Genomic DNA, 16,562 nt, shown 5'->3' on the forward strand with positions numbered 1-16,562 from the left:
TACAATTGCTTTGGAACCTGATGTTCCAAATATGGTAAGAGGCTTTACATTTCCGTCACGCGCTTGCATTATTCAACCAATCACGACGCACTGGTTAACTGGCCAATCATAGCACACCTCACTTTACAGAGCGATTAGCTTTGTAAAAATCTGTGCGTTTCAGAGAGGCGGGGCAAAGAGGAGATACAAACATGCTCAGTATTTGGAAATTACAGACTTTTTTAATCATAAATCGTCTATACACATCGCATTACATTTAAAACAAACGATAATATTTGTTTTAGCCGTGTCATATGACCCATTTAACATCTGTCTATAAATTCTTAAAAATAAATTAATCAAAATTGGTCACCTTAACCAAATCCAACTAATAAAGGGGTTGGTTGGATGATATCCCAACCTCTCTGTAGTTCAGCTGACCAATAAAAATGTTGAAAAGAAAAAATTGGCCAGCATGAACGTCTAGAAACAAAATCAATTAAAATTCAAATGCATTGATATTGTATTGCATTGAGGGGATTTGGAGGTCTCAGACGTGCTGTAATGTCAAACTGGTCAAACAGTTTTTTTTCTGCTTTAGCAGAACATAGTGTCGCAGAGACAACTACAGCAGACAGCATGGATGTTTACTTCTGTCACTTGTTGCATAGCAACAGTGGGCACATGTTTCTGTTGTCATGTGTGATGTCCGCTGATTTTTTTGGTTGAAATCCAGTTTTTAACTCAATAAAATTGAAGAAAAAACACTTCTTGATAGGAAAATGCCTCAGGGATTGATAGAGATCAACAACTACATGAATACACTTGCATAAAGCTCTATGTTTTGCAGTGTTATGCGTAATGCGTACAAAAGTAATGTATTACAGTAACGTATTACTTTTTGCTGTAACACAGTAGTGTAAGGCATTACAAATCAATTTTCAGTAATATTTTACCAAGTACATGTTCAGTAACGCTTGCGTTACAACAAATTTTTAGCACGCGAGACATTAACAACACAAAAATCTCCCTCTGGCTGGTGTAACTTTGTATTTTGTAATGTAACAGCCCGCCGGTTCGCTGTAAGCAATGTTGCCAGGGTTGCGGTTTTCCAGCACAATTGGGCTACTTTGATAATGCAGTTAATAAATCATGAAGCCGCGGGTTGCGGGTTTTTGGGCTACTTTCATAATGAACTGCGGCCGCCTAAATGTTTAATTTTATTGTAAGGATAAATGTTAATTGATGAGATATTAAATGTGTATTCATACTCAGATGAATACCTGGCAACTTTTAAAAGTGTGGGGAACGAGCATTGACAGGCAGGCTACAGTACAGGGAGGGACGCGGGAGCTCAGCTCAACCAAAGAGGAAATTATAGCGGTGGTATTAGACAATGCATCCAAATTAAGTTTTTACCAATGTTTCGTTCTAAGGTGCATGTCACGTTGCACAAAGAAAGACACGTGTGAGTCTACAACAGTTGATTCTTAAATTTAACCATGCTTATATCTTTAGCAATTTTTTACGAAGAGAAAACACATTTCTCGTCCATTTCTGTGCATGGCCTCGAGCACACATGGGATCTTTTTAACGGTACACTCCACCCAAAAATTCTGTTATGGACTACTCACCCTCTAGTTCAAACCTGTATACATTTCTTTTTTCCGTTGTACACAAAGATATTTGGTAGAATGTTAGCAACTGAAAAGTCTTAGGCATCATTTACTACCATAGCAGAAAAGATAATAATGGTAGTCAAAGGTGACCCAGAATTGTTTGCTTTCCTAAATCATCCACCACATCTTTTGAGTTCAACAGAACAAAACATATATACAATACCTAAGAAACCATTCAGTTAAGTAAATATAACCCTAACCATATTCTTTTTGCCAGTCAACCTTCTTTTTAGACCGGATGGGCAGTGTTTCAAATAAAATCCTTTGAAATACAAAATACTATTATTTTGTAATAGTATTTTGTATTTAAATGCATGTAACTCTTTCCCCGCCAGCCTTTAAAAAAAACGTTGCCAGTGTTTTTTTAACATTTTCACAAAATGTTAATGGCTCACAGTACATTTTCTGTAATTAATTTATGGACAAACAATATATCAAATGAAAGAACAGAGTCTCTGCTTTTAAACAAAAGAAACCGTATTCTTCTATCTTGATTTGTTCTTTTTTTATCACCCCTTAGATGTAGGTTTCTTCAAAAATGATATAATACAAAACTTTTGGTCAGAGACTCCAACCAGATTAAACCAAGAACAATCATTAAAAACAGGTAAAATATATACGTTCTAGGTTCAGAGGTTCTCTACTTTTTCCAAAGGTGTGAAACAGCGCCACCTGCTCTACAACAGTACAAACACAGATTGCCGTAATAACTCATCTTTGGCCGGGAACGTTTTTTTTAAAATGACGAGATATCTCGTCAATGGCGGGAAAAGAGTTAATCTTAGTATTTTTTGTGTTTATTTTTGAAAATACAAAAATACAAAGACATTTAAGAATGTTAAATTCTACTTCTGTAGTTACTTATACACACCTGAAACAGATCATGAGACAAAACCATTGAACAAAAGAACTACAACAAACTACAACATTAGACAGGAAACAGGAACTAAGGAATACAAACTAAAAGTCCACAATACAAAGGGCAAAACACAGACTGGATCGTGACAGTTTCATATTCTCGAAAATAAAATAAAAAAGTTCTGGCTCCGTATTTGTTTAAAAATGTCAGAAACGTGTCTGCTGTCTCCTGCTGTCACCACGCAACAGGAGCAGCAGGTGACGCAAATCACACAATAAGGAAATCCTCCGCGAGACTAGACCGTCTCATTGAGTAAGGGAATTACTTTTAAATAACAGTAACAAGTGATCTGTAATGTATTACAGTTTGGTAGTAACTTGCACAACACAGATGTTTTGTGCCTAAACGTTTAACCCATCCACATTAACTATTGCATAACTTAATTTACTCTTCGTTTGTTTGTTTGTTTGTTGTCAGTTCATGTTACCATGAAGTCAGCCCTCAGTATGCTGACAACAGAGAAAGAGAGATTCAGACAGATGTTGGAGCAAGAGTCCTGTCCAGCTCCGTCCGCCCAGCTCATGGGATTGAAGAATGCCCTGGCTTCTGTATGAACATACCCACAAACCACATCACTTCTCCTTTTTCTCTTTGCTCTAATACTCACCACATGTTTGCTAACCATCTTTCTGCTTTGCCTTAATACTTTATTGCATTTTATGTTACTTGCAGCAAAAGTGTGAATCGTATTGTTTTCTGCACCTGATTTATAGTAAAACTTTTATAATCAAACGATATATTAGGTTCTTAATATATTTATTTGATTTTAAAAATGGCCAAAGCATATTTAACATTTATGCAGTATGGCAGATAAATGACAATGTCTAAAGTGCAGAGAATTGCCTAAATATGTTTTGTTTGGTATCTTGTGTTTATATCTTGAGAACAATAGAGTTACTCCTCCCAGGAACAGCTTTAACATACTAAAAACAGTCTGAATTATGACTCATCTTCCTCAATGAGTCATGTTATTGTGAAGCAGACCTCCACAAGCACTCCAGAGAGTAAAACTCTGAGCTAACATCGAAAAGAATCTGTTAGATGTCCAGAGTCTGAACTCAAACCAAATCTGGGCATCTTGTTCCAAATAATTTATTGACTGGGAAATCTAGAACAGCATGTGTTCCTTTAAAAGGGATAATTCACCCCAAAATACCCTTTGAAACTCATAAGACTTTTCCATTGTGCCATAGGACATCTTTTGAAGGATGTTTAATAGTTAGATGCTCTGTTTTGTAAACATTATGTGAGTTTTGCTGGTTGCTTCCTCAGGCCGTAACGCAGAATGCTGAGCTGCGAGAGCGTCTGTGCAAGATTCACGCCGAGTCGCACCTCCCCGAGCCCTCTGTACATATAAACCTCAGCCCTGGCCCCCTGCAGGTGGGTGAGGGAAATGTTCTGCCATTACCTCCCATCCCACATCCCCTTTTACCATTCTTATTATTTTTGTTCAAGATGTTCAAGTTTATCATTTTTGTTTAATTATTTGGGCAGTTTTTCAAATGCAGGTCATATTGAAAATCTGTCTCTACACCAGTTACCAACCATGTACAAAATTCATCAAATATGAATCAATAATCAACACAAGATATTACTTTCAAAATATAAAGAATCAAATTCAACCTTAAAGTTTGTTTAATGGTAGAAAGTATGATATCCACATTTAGTTTTACATTTACTTGTGGGCAATTCCAGCATTATAGATGCAACATTTTTAGTCAAAACTTGAAATATAAATAATATATAAATATAAAAAACACACAGGACATGTTTGAGCGCATGGTAGACAAAACATTTTTTAGTAAACATGTCAAGAGTGTGAAGTATTTGAATACAAAACATATATTCATATTTTCATATTTTCATTTCCTACACTTATACTTTTTATTTATAAATACAATAATTTCCAACAATTCCACCATTATGGACGTGACATTTCTTGTCAAAACTTGAAATATAAATCTTCAGAGAACGTATTGAGTACCAATATATTAATTCATCTGATTATATTTGACTAAACCCCTGATGGTAGAGTCCAGACATTAGAAAAATATCGGTCTATTATATCAGTCTAGTTTTCTATTTTAAATGAGGGAAAAATGTATGCGTTAGTCTGCAGCGTTTTATAGAAACAACATACTTTGTATGATTTCTGTGAATTAAAATATGCAAACTAGAAGCAATAATACCCAACAAATGGAGAAGGAAAACTCTTTATAGAGTATAAAATAGTTACTACATTTTCAGCTGCCTTTTTATGACGGAATATGGACCATTATGGATGTGACAGCCTGGTTATGGATGTGACAATTCACTTGACTATGGACAATCATGCTTATAAACATTTTGAGAGACCTCACATGAGTATTTAAGCCACAAAATATTAACGTCTGATCTATCAGTATAATAAAAACTAGATTTTTTCATCTGAAGGTCGACATGTGCATTGAATTGCCCTTGTACCTTTACTTTTTTATCTCCTGGAGATAAAAACCAAGGCATGATTTATGTTAATTGAACCCACAGATATTCGATGGAGAGGCTGAGTCAAAAGCTCCTCCATCAGTTAATCATGTCTCTGGGTAGTATATTCATCCAAACCTCCTTGCACGCACACTAACAAGCTTACATCTGACGCCCTCGCTTCGCTCACAAAGAGTTGTGTTTTTTTGTGGGATTAATCTGTCAATAACCAACTTCTCTAATTGACAATCTAGTCAACACAATGCTGTTGCGCTCATTAGCTTGGCAAGCTCTGCCACCATATGGCTTCCTCTTTTGTCACAACAATTCATGATTCACATTACATTTCTCGCTCATTACGGTCTACTTTACACACTTTTCTAAAAAAAATTGTTATATCTTTTCATTGTGCAGTGATTGACACAAGTTTGAAAATATGTGGGTCATGTTTTCTCTCACAGTGGACAAAACAACACATTGTATACATGCATAATGTACAAAAACCCTTTGAGTTCCTATATGAAACTCACCCGATGAGCAGCAAATAAAATGTTTCTTGCAGCGAAAAACATTTGACTGTGCTTTTGTGACTTCATCCAGCAGCAAGACCCCAGCGATGGTTCCCGCCCCCTTGTCCACCAGTTGTCCAATGAGAGCAGAGCTTCCATTACAGAGTCTCTTTCCGAGTTCTTTGATGCTCAGGAAGTGCTTTTGTCAGCTAGCTCTTCAGAAAACGAGGTGAGGATGATGACCATATTCCGCACCTCCCCCAGAACTGTGCAAGTACTCATTATCGAGAGACCGGCTGCCTCTATTCTCCTCTTTACTTCAGTCAGACACTACCCTGACACCTATTAGGAGACAGAGGAACGGCATAATTATATTAAACGTGCAATATGTGCCACGGATGACAATCCACAGACCCGCCTCCTTGACTTTCCGTCTGCCTTACACTGAGACGGACCTGCCCAGGGAGTTCCTGTAGCAGAAGTAATATGAAAATTAGATAATTGTTTTCTTCTAAAAATACGCCACGAAGATCTAAAGAGATACAAGTTTCGCTAGTGTGAGAATTAGTACCCTGGAAACCCACTAAGTCATTGCCATGTGTACAAACATACTTAAGTGTTCATAGTAAAGTTGTTTATTTGTGGGTGCGGAGCGAATCCATCATGTCTTTTCATGATTTTCAGTTGGTAGATGGTCAGTTGATAGGCTGAGATGTGTTTATTTTGTCAGAGAGGCAAACAGCTGTAATGATAATGTGTGGTTTCCTGCTAGGCTTCAGAAGATGACTCATATATCAGCGACATCAGTGATAATGTGTCCATGGATAACTTCAGCAACAACGTGGAGAATGAGAGGCTCAATACAGGTGAGAATCCCGCACATTTTTTCACAGATAATTTGCTTTCATTGAAAAATTTTGTGAGCTGTTTTACAGAAGGTTGTGAGTTTGGTAGGAGACAGGCAATTTTAACATGGCCAGCCCTACTGATGGTGTGCTGGTTACCAGCAGAAATTGTATTTTGGACATTGATCCCTATCATGGTTTTCAGCTCTCTAGACATCTTTTCAAGCTGCACCTGCCTAATCAGAAAAGTGCTGTTGGTCAGCCATCGTATCCTTAATAAACCAAATAAAGTAATACATAATTTCTTCATCAGGTTTTGTGGAAAATGGTTGTGCTCTGGAACAGAGGCGGTTGTGTCTTCCCTCTCCCAGCCCCAACACCAGCAACATCAGTCTGTGGCACATATTAAAGAACAACATTGGAAAGGATCTGTCAAAGGTGGCCATGCCTGTTCAACTCAACGAACCCCTCAATACACTGCAGAGACTGTGTGAGGAACTGGAGTACAGCGAACTACTCGACCGGGCCGCAAACACACAGGATCCATTTGAGCGTATGGTAGGCAAACATTTTATAGTAAACATTCCACCATTGAGAAATATTTGGATACAAAACATATATTCCATGTATTCAAATTTTCATTCCCTTAACTTATAATTCTTATTATTTAAAAATAAAATAACTTCCTGAACAGCATCCAGTAATTTACTGTATAAATGTAAATGTAAATGTGTTGCTGTCCTTCTGAAAGTTCTGATTTTGAAATTCGCTGTTTTTCAGGAAGTGGAAAAATGTTTAAACCCCTTTTTATTTGTTGGACACTTTTCTAAAACCCAGTGACAAAGGGTGAGAAAAATAATCATGAAATATGGAGATACAAGGTTTAAGGAAGCAGCTATATACTGTACAACAGATTTAAGGCATCATTAGATTTCAGCAGTGGTGTTTGAACAATCATATTTTTCCTCATAATTATTTAATCAGTCTCTATAATTAGAATTCAATATACAGTAAAAGATGTACACTCACCTAAAGGATTATTAGGAACACCTGTATAATTTCTCATTAATGCAATTATGGTGGTGTTGTAATATTGTGTTGGATGTTTTCTTGGCACACTTTAGGCCCCTTAGTGCCAATTGGGCATCGTTTAAATGTCACGGCCTACCTGAGCATTGTTTCTGACCATGTCCATCCCTTTATGACCACCATGTACCCATCCTCTGATGGCTTCTTCCAGCAGGATAATGCACCATGTCACAAAGCTCGAATCATTTCAAATAGGTTTCTTGAACATGACAATGAGTTCACTGTACTAAAATGGCCCCCAAAGTCACCAGATCTCAACCCAATAGAGCATCTTTGGGATGTGGTGGAACGGGAGCTTCGTGCATCCCACAAATCTCCATCAACTGCAAGATGCTATCCTATCAATATGGGCCAACATTTCTAAAGAATGCTTTCAGCACCTTGTTGAATCAATGCCACGTAGAATTAAGGCAGTTCTGAAGGCGAAAGGGGGTCAAACACAGAATTAGTATGGTGTTCCTAATAATCCTTTAGGTGAGTGTATATACAGTACTGTAAAATACAGGAATTTTGTATGCAGGAAAAAACTGCTTCTATAGACAGTTTCATCGGACGCCTGGCCCAAAGTTTACTTCCGGTCTGTGTTTGGTTGTAGTATAACAATTTATTTGATATTTAATTTATATTAAAGTTCATTTTTATTCATATGTTATTGTATATAAATTGTATTCAATTAAAACTACTCAATAGTTTGGGTGACACAAAGTTTTTTATGTTGTTGTCACTGAAACAGTCTATAAGCCTTGACAGCAAGTAATATATACATATATGTAGGATATAGATGAAATTTTGCTTGAATATGAGTGTGATGAGGTTCTGTATTATTAGAATGCCTGTGATTAGAAACCAGAAACAACATCGGAGTGTCTTTAAAACCTTTTTTTTAAAGGAAATGGAGAACTACTTTCTTCTGCCACAAATTCCAGCCAAGCATACATTAAAACAAACCCCCGTTACTGATTCCAAACCGTCACGTCTTTTAAATTTGCGCTGTGCTGCTTTAGTGAAGTTATTGTGGAGAAATAATGAGACAGGACATGCATGTGAATGACTGTAAAAGAACACTCACTGATAATTCGTAATTTCCATTGCACTGTGAGAGTTTCCATTATTTTTTAATGTAAACATGCACTTGTTTACTGCAGCAAGTTCTCACTCTCTCTCTGTTTATATGGCGAGCCGCAACCGACTTGTTCAGGTGACTGAGACACTTCCAAATGTACGTGTTTTACTTTGGTTTCATAAGTCTGATTTATGTGGCGGAGTGATACAAGCGGTAAAGCGGTTTCCGTGGTGGAATATCCCTAATATGTATAATAACATAATATTTATTTTAATAATAATTCAATTTGACAAAAACAGAATATTGTAATATACAAAAATAGGCACTATTATAGATCTTTTTAATAACTTTCTACACTAAACAAACAAAACAAAAATGTTCATGACAGCACTTACAGTATGACAACATAAAAACACTCTGTGGACTTTGTTTGGCTAACCAAATCGATTTGTGGCCCTTCAGACACAGGCATTGTCTGATTTATAATGTCACAGTACATTAGTCTTTAGTAGCCTGATGTGATTGTCCATGAGTAGAGTCAATCTTTTGAAACCCGTCTGATCCAGTATTGCTCATAAGTGGATGAATATTGTTCAGAAATGATTCTTGCTGTCTGAAAATGTGCTCTAGTCCGCTGCACTTTACTGTATCCAGTGACACACGCTGCAGCGTCATTGTCTCCGGAGGAGGAAAGAGATCCTCTCTTACTTTAAATGAGAGCTGCAGACTTTGAATTGTCATTGCACTAATGCCTCATTCAGTAACTAGCGGTTTAGATTTTCAGGATGTAAATTCAATCTAATTACAGTATAAGAGACAAAAGCAGTGAAGGAGAGAAATGGACCTCTCCTGTATTACCAGTAATTTAGCTGAAAGTCCTGCCCTTTGTTAAATATATAGAACTGTTGTACATGTTTTGTCTCCAATGTACATGTTTGTACATGTTTTTCTCCAAAAAAAATGTTTTTTATCTTTCATAAAAAATGTCAGCTGACATTACATAGTAATTAGCAAATTAAAATTGTATAACACTACAGCCGCACAGCAAATTAGACTATTCATATATATATATATGGTACACTATGTAATGCAGAAGTGAGTGAAATCAAACCCTCTCCTACATTTCTTCTCACTGAATATTCTGTCAACTAATGATACATGGACTGCCAGTGTTATTTCATGCTGAGTTTGAAATGTTTTGGTGATATCCACTCAGATGTATATCAGAAACAATATCATTTCAATAAAAGTTCAAATGAAGCATGTCATTCCCTAGAAAGGCAACATTAACATATCGAGCCTGATGCATTTTGTATGTAGGTGTACATCGCAACATTTGCAGTGTCAGGCTATGCTTCCAGTTACTACCGTGCAGGAGGAAAACCCTTTAATCCAGTATTGGGTGAGACCTACGAGTGTGACAGACCAGACAAAGGCTTTCAGTTTGTGGCTGAACAGGTAGGCCACCTGTTTTTATGCTTTGCATTTGTGAACAGGTGTTTGTGTGTGGATCTCACCACTTCTCTGTTTTCATTCTTTAGGTCAGCCATCACCCTCCCATATCAGCGTGTCATGCAGAGTCTAAAAACTTCATCTTTTGGCAAGGTAACACCACAGCAATAATGGCAATAATCTGCCCACCTGCCAGATTAGGATTTGTCTCTGAGTCACTTTTGATAATAAATGCTTTTGTTAAGAAACAATAGCACACATGTTGAATTAACATGTTGGATTACAGTTTGTTTTATTGAATTCAAAAACTGTTGCGTTCCTTCTAATTAAATACATTTGCAAAAAATAATTCACTGTTTTTACAGAGAACTCAAATGAAAAAACTAAGATTATAGGATTGTAATCTCTCTAAAATCTGCAGATGTGATTTTGACCATGTTTATTTGCATGACTGATTTAGATGTGCGGTGGAGGAATAAATTCTGGGGGAAGTCCATGGAGATTGTTCCTGTAGGAACTACTCATGTGGTTCTCCCCGGGTAAGTTTCTCTCTATATTTATTACTTAAATATGGTTTTGAGCACAAGCTATCTCTCGGGTCTTGACAATTATATGTTTAAAAAGTTGGTTAAAAGATATTTGTTTTAATGCACTGCAGTGGACTTGTTTAGTCACACTAGATTGTTATAGAATGTATTTAAATTGATTGATTGCGTTAACATGTGGTACACGAAAGTACACGAAAGAACTGCAGTATTGCCAAAATCCTATAATAATCGCATTATGAGGGTGGTTGTACACATAGTCATCGTCACAAATTCAAGTTATTAGACATTTGTAATAGAAAGCGGAAAATATTTTGCGCTTATTTAGCGATAGTTGCATCACAGATAAATGTAAACAGACTATACAAGCAAGGTAACTTTAAATGCGGAGTCATTGAATCGAAATGGTTCTCTCCTGTCATTTGACTACTTTTCATATAAGTGTTTTTCGACCACGAATAGCTACAATATTATTTAATACAACACTTATTGTGTTCGGCACAATAAGTCATATTCACCTAGGATGCCACGAGTGTGAAAACATTTTCATTTCAAATAAATCATTTTGATTTTTCTGTCACCTGCTCCTTCAAGTTATGTTGGTAATGTTGAGAATTTAATTGACGGTTCAGAATTCAGGTAATAAAGTCTTGTTTCTCGTGCTTTGGGACTTGTAGCGAGACCACGGAGGTGAGAACAGATTGAAGTCTGGGTAATTGGCATTTTGAATGATGGCACTGTCCAAATTGTAACAGCTGCTGTGGTTGATGTTGTCAGCGGCCTTGATCTTATAAAACCATAGAGCTCTTATCTTTTTCTTGAAACACCGGGACAGCAGATGGGGCATGAGCTGCTGAAGTGAATACAGCAGCCAGTTACATTGTGATGACACATGATGACAGCTGGCTGTGCATACGAAGGGCATGCATTTCACTCACTATATGAATGTAGCTTAGTTTTTCCAGGTGAATGAGAAACCATTTTGGGCTCTGTATTCCATCTCAGAAAAGGTGTAGGTATTAGTAGCGGTACAATATATGAGTTTCTAAGCACAATGAGTAATGGCAATAGAAAGCAGCATGGCCAGTGGCCAGTTATTGCTGTCTGGATTATTTAATTCTGATTGGTCGACAGGTCAAATATTTTTGTATCGACCGATCCTTCAAAGCTGTGATTTATTTATATTTATTATATGACTGGGTACTTTTTCTTCTTTTGCATAAAATCATTTCAAATTGAATGAGACACAAATTGCTGACATCGACAAAAACATATCTCTCCCGCAGCTTTGGCGATCACTATGAATGGAACAAAGTGACTTCATGCATCCACAACATTCTGAGCGGGCAGCGCTGGGTCGAGCACTACGGCGAAATCTCCATCAAAAACTCCAACAGCGAGAAGTGCCAGTGTAAAGTCACCTTCATCAAGGTGAGCTAACTGCATCGCCAATACAATCTCATCCGGTCTTCATGCCCTTGGCAAACAAAGGGAGTGTCTAAAAAGTGTGATCATTTTTACAATTCTATTAGGTTATTTATACATGTCACCTTTTGGAATCTGGATGCAAAATTTGTGAATATCAGAATCAGTTGAACATTTTTTATTATTTATATTTTACATCACAGCTAACATCTGCTGTATTTGAAAGCTGTTATTATTCTGATTCAACGCTGCAGTGTTTCATAGTCTGACAGGCCTCAGTCTAATAGCGTTCAAGACAGTCATAGGGTAACTCTCTGAGGTGTTCGGATAGGAGATATTAAACTCTGAGGTCTTCAAAGACTTCCAGAAATACTTAAGCAATACAGGTCAAGCTTTGGTGAGGAGAAAGAGAGAGCTGGTTTCATAAAACAATGTCTTCTTCTTCCTACATAACAAGCAAGGCATATCTGTCATTCACATTATTTTCAAATTCATTCATTTAAAATGCACTGCATTATCATAAAAGACAGTGTTCATGCAAAACTTAATTTCTCGTACTTTTGTGTATTATACACATGAGAAGCAGCTTCATGAAGTAAATACTGTGGACTGACAAATCTGTAACTATGAAGCTTATAGTCCTATCTGTCCAGCATTTTCTGTTCAATCTCACAGTTCAAAAGGCCGTCGCATCAGTAAAGCATACATACACGTAGACAGCGGCTAGAAGACTGCTTTCTTCATGTTATATACTATTATTTCTCTATTTACTATTGCACTTTTGGCAATTGTTTGCCTTATATTTTTAACATATTTGTCCTTAATCTGAGGTGTTTTGAAAAAGTTATTTCGTTTTAATTTGCCTGTTTCTTTATGCTGAATACATATCACATACACTTTTTTCCAACGACTGTAACCAAAGAAAAACAAAAATATTTTGTTTAATATTTTACATTTTGGTATTATTACTTGTACGCAGAAATTGCAATTTACTGGAATAACACTGAGCTCAAAACAACAGTTTGACATCCAAAACTTCAGACGTGTACATTTGATAGTTTGTTTCTTTTAAGTTCCAGACTTAGTCACCCAATATCGCTTTATCTCACCTATCAGAAATTTCTAACATTTTCTGACAGTGAGAATTGTAAAATATATATATTTTTTAATAAGTAGAGTTTTTTTTTGCAATATACCGATATATTGTAATTAATTATATGAGCTCAAAATATTCTTGAGTTGAATATACACTAAAACATTGATGTTACAAGAAAACAAATATTACCACAATAATTAGCTCCACAGAATTGTATAAGAACAACAAAAAGATCAAGGTGTTTGTGTTCTTTGCAGGCAAAGTACTGGAACTCCAGCATGAATGAGGTAGAGGGATCTGTCACAGACCACAAAGGGAAGATCGTCCACAAGCTGTTTGGGAAATGGCAGGAGGGCATCTACTGTGGCACCCCACCCTCTGCTACCTGCATCTGGAGGACGAGTAAGGAACTCATGCAAACTCACACAGTATCACAACCATTACTCCTATGGAATGTCCCCATAAACCACCTATACCAAGATTGTGTATGTTTGTGTGTGCTTCAGACCCTATGCCTCCTGACTATGAGCAGTACTATGGTTTCACCAAGTTTGCTATGGAGCTAAATGAGCTGGACCCTGTTACCAAACCACTTCTTCCGCCCACAGACACCAGGCTCCGACTCGACCAGAGGTAAAACTTTGCTTCCAATCACAATTATTCCCTTGGCTCAGTCAAGTTTATTACTACCTGAAGCAAGGACGTTATGAGACCAGAATTTTATTACAGAGGTAGTCAGTACAAATACTGTGAAATGTAATGATTTTCATACTAATTTTGATTCCACGGCAAAAAAATTGAAATATTAAAAAGGTTTTAGACACTGAATACTCCAAGAGGCTTACAAACAGTAATGTAACCATTTATCCTAGATCAGGGGGGACAGAAAGTTAAGAATTAAAGTGTTTACAGCCCTCTGCCAGTATGATAATTCATATAAATGAGTCTAGGAATACTGCACTTAATTACTTAACCTAAAAATAAATAATCATTTAATCGACATCATGTTCCAAACTGATGGCCCCTTTTTAATTCATTGAAAATCATTGAATGTTAATACATTGAAAAGACGTTGTCCCGTTTTGTGTCACCTTAGCTATACTTTTGACATCTATATTAGCAGCTTCGTTTTTTTATGACATAAATGTGTCACAGTCACAACAAGATGACATAATTGCATCTGTTATGCACTGCACCTGTTATGGTATATTCAAGGACACATGAATATCATATGAGACTATGTGATCATGTGTGCGTTCAGGCTACTGGAGGAGGGGAATATTGAAGCCGCAGAGATGCAGAAACAGAGGATCGAACAGCTGCAAAGAGAGAGACGCAGAGTCCTTGAGGAAAACCACATGACACATCAACCTCGATTCTTCCAGTATGAGCCTACAGTCCTACTTAATGTGCACCGTCACAATTTTACTTTAACAAAGAAAGTTTTTATTTGGGTCTTATCTAGCCCCTTCATTCTTAAAGGGATAGTTCAACCAAAAAAGGAAAATTCTTTCATCAGATACTTATGCTTATAGCATTCAAAAACTGTTTGACCTTCCTTCTCATGGGAAACACAAAAGAAGATATTTAAAAGAAATACACTGCCCCTATTGACTGGACACAAAACCATTGAGACATTTATCAAAATATTTTTTTGAACAATAATAGGGTAAATAAATGATATAAGATCTATCCCTTTAATATCACTTTGACATAATTGTACAAAACTGATTTCTTGACATTTCTCAAAGAACAAACTGAGAATAGGTTCATTTGTTTTTAGCTTTAGCCTGATGTCTATCAGTCTTGCGTTTATCATTATCTACACAAAGTCTCCACATCATCATGTATTTTCTGCTGTGTCACCAACAGAAAATCCAAAGACGACATCTGGATGAGCAACAACACTTACTGGGACTTGCGGAAAGATCCTGGATTCAGCAGTCTGGACTGCCCGGTCCTCTGGTAACTCCAACAGTCATCTGTGCTCACTGTCGCTTGTGTATTGTCCGGCCAACTTTACAGAATCAAGAGAAAGTGCACCCCTCTTGTGAAGTAAAGGCTGATGATGCTGAAAGAGGAAATCGATCAAACTGGCCTCAAATGAGAAGGCGACAAAGAAATGCCACCACAGAACTTTGACTCAGAATGAGATCATTTCAAATCACTCCAGTCATTATTTAATGTCTCAGCAGTTCAGTTGCCTTAATATGCTTATATGTAGTGTCTTTTATGCAATTGGATTCATTGATGTTTGAGAGAGATGCAATCTTGACCCAGTTCACATTCCTGTTTTATTATGAAGGCAACAGAAAAACTGTTGACTTGTGATCTCTTGTGGCTAAATGTGGTACTGCAAATAACTAAACAACCCAAGCCTAAAACATATAACGTTTGTTTATTTTGTATAGTATGTTGTCAGAACAAAACTGCATTGTCTACCTCTTTAAAGGAAACTGTCGATGAATTTATGATGTATATTAGGAGTATGAATTACACATCTGTCTAATGCCTTATATACTATTATATACTTATAATAGTCTTTGCTAGAACTTTTAATCAAATCAAATGTATGGTTGAAGAGTATTGTAATTTTACGAAAGCCTTTTAATCCGAGATTCTTGAATGAACAAGATGTGACATTTAAGGGTCCCGGATTACTTTCATTCATCTTAACTTATTCAGAAGACTGGCAGTGTTTTAAAGCTTCCAGACGCTTTGACCTGTAACCTGTGCACATTTCACTCAGAACCACGCACTACAATATACATTGTTTGGGAGACGGGGTAGTTGCGTGTTGATCACTGCAGCGTTTCCTCTCTCCATCAATAAAGTCTCATTTTAAACAGCATTCTTTGTTTTTATTTCAAACCAAATGAACAAGACAGATCATGTTTGATCATAGATTCATTTTGTAGCCAGTATAATGGTGTATCTGACATTTTAGTCAAAATTGAGTTATTCAGTTTATAGCCACGGAAAAAATTAGGAGACCATTTCAAAATCAGTTTTTCTGATTTTAAAATATATTATTTATAGGAATGTGTTCAGGTAAAATGATCATTTTTGTTTAATTCGGTGAACTACTAACAATATTTCCAATTAAAAGAAATATGTATTGTTTCTATTTGCATCAAATACAATCTGGAGAAACAGGTCAAAATAAAGATGATCCGTATATGTTCTGACCTCATATTCACTTTTAATCAATACATCTATAATATTTGAAGAGTTTGGTTGCAAAATGAGATTTTTTTTTTAAATAATGCTTTTTATTGTGCGTTCCAATTTATATCAATCAAACTGCAGTTGATTTGTTTTGATTTAAGCCATAATAACTTTGTAAAATACAGCTAACTAACATAATAAAACAATAAAAACATGATAACATAATAAAAATAAGATTTTTGAATTGTTATTTAAATGGAGTTACTTAAAAAGTTAAAAAAAAAATGTATGCGATAACCTGAATTTGTATCACAGTTTTCATGTCTCTTG

At 36.3% G+C, this 16,562-nt stretch overlaps 1 protein-coding gene across 1 annotated transcript in view; it reads left to right on the forward strand.

The window, feature by feature from the left end:
- Positions 1–15,915, forward strand: part of osbpl3b (oxysterol binding protein-like 3b) — a 46,950-nt gene extending 31,035 nt beyond the window's left edge. Inside the window, 13 exon segments of the mRNA XM_056762881.1 lie at positions 2,995–3,125; positions 3,850–3,957; positions 5,641–5,778; positions 6,322–6,415; positions 6,708–6,952; positions 9,867–10,004; positions 10,088–10,151; positions 10,459–10,537; positions 11,830–11,974; positions 13,322–13,466; positions 13,571–13,697; positions 14,326–14,448; positions 14,937–15,915. Of these exon segments, the coding sequence (XP_056618859.1) occupies positions 2,995–3,125; positions 3,850–3,957; positions 5,641–5,778; positions 6,322–6,415; positions 6,708–6,952; positions 9,867–10,004; positions 10,088–10,151; positions 10,459–10,537; positions 11,830–11,974; positions 13,322–13,466; positions 13,571–13,697; positions 14,326–14,448; positions 14,937–15,033 (1,634 nt within the window). The 3' untranslated portion in view covers positions 15,034–15,915.
- Positions 15,916–16,562: the final 647 nt, after the last annotated feature.

Source organism: Triplophysa dalaica, chromosome 12 (assembly GCF_015846415.1).
Source record: "Triplophysa dalaica isolate WHDGS20190420 chromosome 12, ASM1584641v1, whole genome shotgun sequence".
Taxonomy (NCBI): domain Eukaryota; kingdom Metazoa; phylum Chordata; class Actinopteri; order Cypriniformes; family Nemacheilidae; genus Triplophysa; species Triplophysa dalaica.